Source organism: Aegilops tauschii, chromosome 3 (genome assembly GCF_002575655.3).
Source record: "Aegilops tauschii subsp. strangulata cultivar AL8/78 chromosome 3, Aet v6.0, whole genome shotgun sequence".
NCBI classification, from domain to species: domain Eukaryota; kingdom Viridiplantae; phylum Streptophyta; class Magnoliopsida; order Poales; family Poaceae; genus Aegilops; species Aegilops tauschii.
The window spans coordinates 378,291,867-378,300,335 of NC_053037.3; the positions used below are offsets into that span (position 1 = coordinate 378,291,867).

The 8,469-nt window shown below is 45.6% G+C and overlaps 1 protein-coding gene and 1 pseudogene across 1 annotated transcript; both read right to left on the bottom strand.

Annotated features, from left to right (window-relative positions):
• Positions 1–790: 790 nt before the first annotated feature.
• Positions 791–2,018, bottom strand: LOC109779719 (uncharacterized; annotated as a pseudogene).
• A 260-nt stretch (positions 2,019–2,278) lies between these two features.
• Positions 2,279–6,810, bottom strand: LOC109779720 (origin of replication complex subunit 4). Its single transcript, XM_020338354.4, has 17 exons — positions 6,631–6,810; positions 6,292–6,410; positions 6,105–6,195; positions 5,905–5,961; positions 5,665–5,712; positions 5,452–5,502; positions 5,312–5,355; positions 5,140–5,203; positions 4,841–4,927; positions 4,655–4,746; positions 4,469–4,550; positions 4,090–4,175; positions 3,895–4,004; positions 3,096–3,188; positions 2,956–3,020; positions 2,730–2,873; positions 2,279–2,622 (listed from the first exon to the last, which is right to left on the bottom strand). The coding sequence occupies exons 2-17, from the start codon at positions 6,399–6,401 to the stop codon at positions 2,581–2,583; spliced, it is 1,266 nt and encodes a 421-aa protein (XP_020193943.1). The 5' UTR covers positions 6,402–6,410; positions 6,631–6,810; the 3' UTR covers positions 2,279–2,580.
• Between the last annotated feature and the right edge of the window lie 1,659 nt (positions 6,811–8,469).

An 8,469-nucleotide genomic window follows, 5' to 3' on the forward strand; every position in this document is an offset into this window, starting at 1 on the left:
AAAAACGAAATCGTGATAACATGAGGAATCCTTTTTGCAAAAGGGAGATCGGATCTTATACCTCCGCGTGAACGACGAAAGCCTGCTTGATGCAGAGTTGGTGGAGCGAAGCGTGTTGATAACGTGTTCCGCAACTCCGCCGGCGAGTCCGGTCCGAGGTTGGGGAGCGAGAGCGAGCGTCGTAGACGAAGTAGTCGAACACGTAAAAGTAGATGAACGCAGGAAAGTATGGAGGAGACTATCTTTATTAATCAATGATTAACTGTTACAATGATTACTTCTCATCTCTTTATAGGAGTAGGGGGTTAAGAGATAAGTACGCACTTAGGGCTTGTTTGGGACTGCTCCACTTCACCAAAATCAGTTTCGCTCCACTAAATTCACTTTGGAGCAGTTTCATCCAGAAGTTGTAGCAATACCAAAGAGAATGTTTGGCTTTCATCTAGCTCCAGCTTCAAGAATGAGAAATTTGATGGAAAGGATCTATTTGATTGGTCGAGGGGGGAGAAACGAAGGGGTATCCACTTACTGGTGGCAGTGGTGGGTAATTTTCACCCAACTCCAGCTTCTAGAGTTTTTTGGAGCACCCCCTGAAGAGCTTCATAAAAAACTAGAAGTTGTGCCCCAGATTCTAGTTTTTTTGTGGAGCGGCATATCGTGGAGCTACCCCGTTTGGCTTGCATTTTTTAAAGCGGAGCTGAATTTTAAGAAGCAGAGCAGTCCCAAACAGGCTTTTAATGTGTAGAACCGGAAGGGGCTATCCCGTGCGGCCGGTTTCCCAACAGAAAAGTAAAGTAATCCGGCAATAAATCATGCGCGGTAAGTCCACATGGGGGGCACGGAAACCTGCTCACTACCCACTTCCTGCTGTATGTCGTCGTTTCTACCACTGATCACTGTACAACTCAGCAAAAGATCATCACATCGTCTCCCGAGTTCGTTTTGGCCGGACACCCGAGACCCGACGCGGCAAAGCTCACACGGCGCCATCTTTGCGTGCGCCCCCTCCGCCTTCGCCGTGCATGTGCTGTATCCCCTTGGCGTAGTCCGCGGAGGTGTCGAGGAAGTAGAGCAGCGCGCACATGAGGACGCTGCAGCGAGCATCGGGATGGGGCCGAAGGTCCACATGAAGAGCGCGAGGGACACGTAGAAGGCGCGGAGGCCGAGCGACCAAGCGTGGCTGCCGCGGTTCACCGTGCGCGCCACGTACGCCCTGAACTGCTCCGCCGCGCCGTCCTCGCCTCCTCCCGGCGGCAGGCCCAGCAGGAAGCTGGCGTGCGCGTACAGCCGGATGGCCTGCACGTTGCACACGAAGGCGAGCATGAAGCAGAGCGAGATGGCCAGGTACTTGACCGCGAACACCCGCCCCGTCTTGCTCCCGTACACCAGCAGCGGCGAGGACGACGAGGGCGACGCCGGGGAGCGGCCCGCCGTGGCGCCGATGAAGACGCTGATGACGGAGACGAGCGTGATGGCCGTCGTGGCCAGCACCGTGGACGCCATGATGTTGTTCCGCAGCGTCTGCACGGCCAGCACCCCGTTCTTCTCCGTGTTCTGGCCGGGAGCCGAGTTAGAATCATTATTGCTCTCAGGGATAAGGAGAGATGGGGAATTGTTTCGGGGGCGGTGGTACCGACGGCCATCATGACGGCGATCCAGCGCTTCCGGGCGAGGGCGTTGAGGCCGACGACGGTGCTGGTCGGGTGGCGCAGGATGGCGTGGAGGAGCCACAGGTGGTAGCCGGCCAGCACCGCCAGTCCCAGGGGCACCAGCACCAGATCAAGATCCTCCTCCCGAACCATTGCTTCTTCTCACTGCACAATCTCTCTGTTTCTTCCGAGCTGGAATCAGAACAGAACCAAATACCTTTGTACCGGGTAGGGTAGCACGAATACTGCCACCAAAGAAAGGAAGGAAGCAACCTCGCCAGGGGTCACGAGCGAAGCGATTCCCCGGCGAATCGCGATCACGCCTCCGGATGCCTTGGATATGACATAGCATGCGTAGTTTAGTTGCTCTCGACTTCGCAGCTTGACAGGTGCGGGTCCCTGGATCGACCCACGTACTACACCTTTGCTGGCGCAGTGCTGGTTGAACTTGGACTCTTCGCCAGCACGCACCCAACTAAGTGGCGGTGGTAATTACTTTGGAATAAATTCCACATTCACCAGCTTCAGCGATCTCACTTTACGGCCAAGTTTGATGTAAGGTGGTTTCATGATCATCATGTGATCTTACAAAAAATAGGTAAGACATGACCCACAGGAATGAGGTGATAGATACTAAAACGAAAGTTTTTTTTTCTTTCAGCAATGAAGCGATCTCACTTAACGGCCAAGTTTGCTGCAATTTTTACATGTTCACATCCCATCAGCAGCAACTGATGAAGCACCCACTAGTCCACTACTACCTCACATGATCGCTGCTAAAGAAGATCGAGAACCAAACTTGCGAACGGCTGGCAAGATCATTGTTGCATCAGTCTACGCGTTCAAGTTTGTAATTTTGCAGCTTTCTAAACCATTACTACTTAGGAACCACTGAAGCAGCGTCACAATTTCAGCAAACACACAGGAACTTCTACATATATCTTTCACGGTCAAGCAGCTTTTGCAGTACAGCCTGCAAAGCAATCAAGAGAAGCAACCATCATTCACAAAATGTGACATACCATTAATCTCTTCATATTGACCAGAGAAAAAAAAAGTTGCACGTGGATAGTGACTCACGGGGCAGGTAGTGTTCAACTTGAGGGATTGTGCGAGCTCGCGAGAAGATATCAGAAGTTTGACGGGCCGATATTCGAGTGCCACATTTCTCCCTTTGGTGTCAGCGAAGGTAATCAACTCGCGATCCAAAAGATGTTCAAAAGCCTGCAGCAATGAAGCATGTGAGCTTTTCGGACACTAAATACAGTACAGCTATCATTACTTCTCGATAATGCCAAATACTTACCCTGAAGCAAACAGTGGTTGCATACTTGTCAGAAGTTTTGTAGGCATCTTGTATGGATTTGTATTCTGACATACACCAGTCCATCAACCGTCAGTTTTTTGGTCTAGGGCTGACCATCAAGGGAGAAGAGGAAATTATACCTTTCATTATCGTGTTGAAGTTGTACGACTTTTGCTCCTTATCTTCTAGTCTGTTCATGCATACAAGTATGTACAGTTCCAAAATCGACAGATCTGTCATCAAAATTTAGTGGCATGGATGTGATGCTATTGCATTGTAGCAACTCGATACTTGACACGAAATAACAAAATGAGAGCAAGCTCAGAGCAACAGTATAACATGTTTGTTGATTTTTCTTTTGCTGGGAAGCATGGCTTCTTTAGTATCTAAATCACTAGAAAGAACTAACCTACGACCTACCACCTACAAACGTGGAGAATATCAGGAAGGTACCACTCCCAGAAAAAGAAATTGGATAGATACTACTCCAAAAGTGCCTCTTTGCTAAGTACCATTCCAAACAATAGAACAATATGGAAATGTTATTTCCACAACCTTTCCATCTATAATCACCGTCAGTGCCCCTATTAGTCCGAAGAATGATTAGCCCATTTTTACTTTAAACCTAATTTCCATTGAGTGGTGTTCTAACCCCAACATATCCGACCTGTACACAATCCAGCCACTCGTACCAACCCCCATCTCGCTATACTAAATCATGGTAAGTACATGTAAAAAAAGACCTAATTACGATGTCAACAAGATCATAAGACACCACTAATAGTGATAGACTAATAGGTTTTTCATAATTTTGTGTTGTTTGAAATGACACTGAAATAATACTTCGTAAAGAGCTGTCTTTGGAGTTTTCTATAATCTCCATCCTTAGGCTTAGTGCTAGTCTAAGTGCAGTAAATTCAGGTCAAGTAACAAAGAGACCTTGCAAACTGTCCATCTTGGGTTGCCTCTGCATGGAGGAAAGCGCATCCGTAAAGCATTCCATTGACAGAAATCCAGATTCCATGTCCATATATGACACCACTCTGAAGCTGCACGATTTCCACATTTAGCTAATAACCAAAATATTGAAATTGTAAAGAGGAAGAGGACCAAACAAACTGCTGAAAGACCTACAGAAATCTCAGGATGTTGCTGGTTGTTGCGTCAGTATCCGTGAGAGAGTCGAGAACTCCTTTAAACTTTTTATTGCTGAAAATGCTCTACGGCATATAGGATAACAGAAATTTAACACAATTTGTTTTGCCACAATGGAACACAAATAAATATGCCTTAAGGCAACTTACTGGAATGATACCATATATACAGTTTTTTTTAGAGAGAGAAGATACCATAGGTCCCAACCATGTCTAAGAGACCAGATTTTTATTATCTAACATGATCATATCTATTATTAGTTGAGTACTACCAAGTAAGATGATAACAAACATTAAAAGCAATGACCAATAGGTAGGTTCTGCAAGCATAATAGCATATGCAGTTGTGGAAAGGATACAGTAAGCCTTGAATTGTACTCCGTAACATAGTTTGTTGGTAAGCTCGAGTCTTTATCTAGCATTAGCAAATGTTCCATTAACCTGTAGCATTTCAACTGTTAAAAGGTAATTTAAAGACGAGAACTAGATCAATAATGCATCTTATCACTTGAAGAAGAGAAAAACTGAGAAAGTACAAGACAGACCTCTGTATATCATCTAATGAAGAAGGAACAAAAAGAAGCTTCCTGTGAGAGAAGCGAGATCGAACTCTTTTTTCTAGCAGTTGATCTGCGTCCTACAAGAACACATAAGAACTCAACTCACTAGAAATACTTCTCTGACTTGCTTGGTGAAAAATGCGACTAAAGCATGAGAAATGTCGCCCATACCAATCGACAACTCAAACCAATGACGACAGCTTGTGATGTAAGAGATTGCATTGCATCAAGTAAGCTATAAAGTAACCGCTGCTTCCCCTGTAACAGAACATCATGAATATCAGCCAACCTCTCATGTAAAAATGCCAGTAGTGTTACTTGAAAGCATGTTATGACTTTTTCTGTTTACATTAGACAACTCATGAAACAAATTGGTGTGACAATTTTGTGCAGCTGATATTCAATAAAATGGACAGGGATTGGGAGTTAAATGTGGTATAGGAGCAGAAGGCATATATATTGATTTCAACCTGAGCAAAGAGGTCAAACTCTTCCAGGACAAAAATTACTGTCTTGTGAGCTAGTCCACACTCTCTACAGAAGAGAAAAATATAAATGAGCACCCATAAAATTACACAGAAACTGAAATAAGGAGTATCACTTCATACTGAGAAGTGTTCGTGATCTTAATGCAGTACTGACCGTAACATGTCAATCATGAATTCAGTGTTGTCATCCGAAGAAGCCTAAATAAGAAGACTTTCAGTCTACCTTCAGCCCATTTGGAATGGCAAACGAAAAAATATATCATTGAGTAAAGGAAAAAGTAGACGAGTATGCACCATTTTGGAAAATGACAATTGATGCTCCAGACACAGCTGCCTGGCAATTTCCTTAAAACACAAAATAGCAAAAATATCAGCATGGCTTAATGGGAGCGACTAACACAGTCACAAGTACAGAGTCAAGTAAATCAGTAACAGATGCGAGTTGAGAAGGTGCCACACAAAGATTGGAAGAAAGCGAGCTTTGATATAGTCAGTGGAGCTGCTAACCTTTGTAGCGCAGTTGTCATCACTATGTAACATGCCATTCAGCCTGATCTGAAAACATAACATAATTATCAACCTGAAGAGCATGTTTAACAAGCGAGTAAATGACTAAATGCTATTGCTCTTAATAGAAAGAGAGAGCAGTGGCTTTGAGAACACAGAAGGGAAAAATTGAGCAGGTTCACTTTTGTGAGATGCAACTAAAGCACGAGGTACATTTGTAGCGACGCATTGTAGCCATACCACAGATATGGCATCAGGATGTTCCTCCTTCAGGTCCTCCAGAACCATGTCGAGGACCTGTAAAGAAATAAAACATGAGCCTCCCAACTGAGAACAAAAAAATCAGTGCATAGTGCAAATTGCGCACATGCACATTTCATCAAACACGACACCTGCATTTCGGCGAGTCAGGGAAGGGGAGAAGAAAAGGGGAACCTCACCGCTCCTTTACCGCAGCCGCGGGGTCCGAGGAGGAGGACGGAGTTGTTGCAGGCCTCGGAGACGGAGCTGGACACGAGGTACTTCAGCTTGCTGCGCAACACAACACCGAGCGCGCCGGTTAGAGATGAGTTCGGAGCTATTTCTGGCGATGCGCAATGAGGCGGGGATGGGATCGATTCGGCTCACCTGTAGTTGGTGTCGGGCGAGGATCTGAGACGGGAGTGGACGAAGGCCGGGTCGCAGAGCCGGCCGCGCAGCACTGCCTGCGCTTGACTCGCCACGGGCGCCGCCGCCATGGGAGTGAGCTGTTGGCAGTGGCGGAGCCAAGATTGGAGTAAACCTCGGTGAAAAACTAGAAAAAGAAACTCATACGAAAGCATAAAACAGTATGGGAACCGATGGGAGAAAATATCTTAATTTCTACTCAATCGATAACAAAATGTCCAACCAAATAGTCCTGCTTCCTGCACAGGAGTGAGGTACACAAGAACAAATGAGGCGAGCAAGAAGAAGCGTCGCGCGGACCTGGCGAGCTGCGGAGGAGGAGGGAGGCGGGGCGGCGACCGGGAGAGCCTGCAGCGCGACGGACGGCGAACTGGGGCAGCCGGGAAGGCGCCAGGCAAGGGAAAGAGCAGCGGTGTGCGCGGGAGACGGAAGCAGCCGAGGAGGGGTGCCGAGGAGCGGCGGCGCATGCGCTGATGGAAAGTTGTAAACGAACCGAGCCCTGGCTTGGATTAGTGGTTCGTGGGCCTCTGCCTCAGCCTTGGGCCAGAATGGGCCTGCACCGTAGCGTCAAATAGTTGAGCAAACACACAGCGCGTGCATACGGGCGAGCCCAGTTCGGCGCGGAGCGTTCATCCAGTTTTCAGTGGGTTTTTTTTCCCTTTGGCCTCTTCAGTTTGCAAAGGTTTTTATTCATAAAAACGGAAATATTTTAAAATTTTGAGTATTTCTTTTACATTAAGTATGTGAACATTCTTTTGGAAACAATCTCATTTTCCCGTTTATATTCCCCGCAAAAGAAATATCACTTTCCGTTTATATGTCATCGTCGTTAATGGATTAACAAATAGTTTTACTCTCCATCATTTGTCTCTCTACTTTCCATTTGTAATAAAATTGCTGGTCCGAAGAGCCTATGCAAGTAGTCTTACCTGCTGGATGCGACGCGGGGAAGCCACTGACATCGTTGGTGTAGGTGCATCTCCATGTAGGTACTTGCGTGCAGTGCACCTCATATAATTTGTGGCTTCTTCCAAAAATTCCAAGTTGCCAAGGCCAGTCGACATGATCTACTTGCGATGTTTGGGTGAAGCTTGTGCAATTCCGCACGTCTCTGATATACTATGGGTGATCTTGTGACAACTGATATGTGATGAATGCATTGCAGGCAAGACGAGTCTGGTTTACAGAGTTAATTGTTTTTTGTAGATCTTTCTCTAGTTTCTTATTGCTCTTTTTTTTTCTAACAAGAGATTGCGCTTCTTGTCATAATCTGGGAATCTGATACGGATTGTGGTGTGGTTCGTATCGTTTTCTTTTTGACATTTTATATGTGTAATTGCCGTGGAACTTGAAGTCGGGTCCATTTATCTATTATGTGTGTCGTAAATGGTACTTCTTTAGATTTTGTATACAAGGTGGCTATCCCACTTTGTAGACACCAAGAAAAAAAGACAACTAATAAGTAACACAATTAATTGTGTGAAAAATCTCTCATGTTCCAGGCTAATTAAATATGTTGCGTCTCTTTTTCTATAGATACATGCAATATTTGCATTAGTAACCAGTATCGTACGAGGCAAAAATATAATCAATTCTTCTCAGAAAGAAGAATTGTATTTTTGATAGGAGTAGTGAAGTTGTATTTTAAACCAGAGAGAGGTAACAATAATAACCACATTTTAAGGAGAGGGTGTAATACAAAAATGAAAATCTCGTGAACATGTTGCTCTAATGCATCATCAACAACAAAAATGATCAGACATCATGGAGTTAGAGCATCTTTAGCAGACCCCGCATCTCGCCGACCCGCAAAACGCGTTTGCAGTTTGCGGAAAAACGGCTTTGCAGGCCGGCGCGAACGGCCGCAGAGGCAGACCCCGCAAAGCTGACCCGTAAAAGAGCATCTTCCGCGAATATCCTCTTTTACGGGTCGGCTTTGCGGGGTCTGGTCTGGCATCGCTCCCCCCGACCCGCAAAACCTAAATTTGCACCTCAATTTGACACAACATAATGCATTTCTTTGCTTTTTCAATAACATTGGATACATAGGATATTACCAAATCTTCGCTAGAATAGCAAGACCAAAGAAAACAAGAACCACAAGTATACATTTTAGAAGATTTCCAACTTCCATAACTG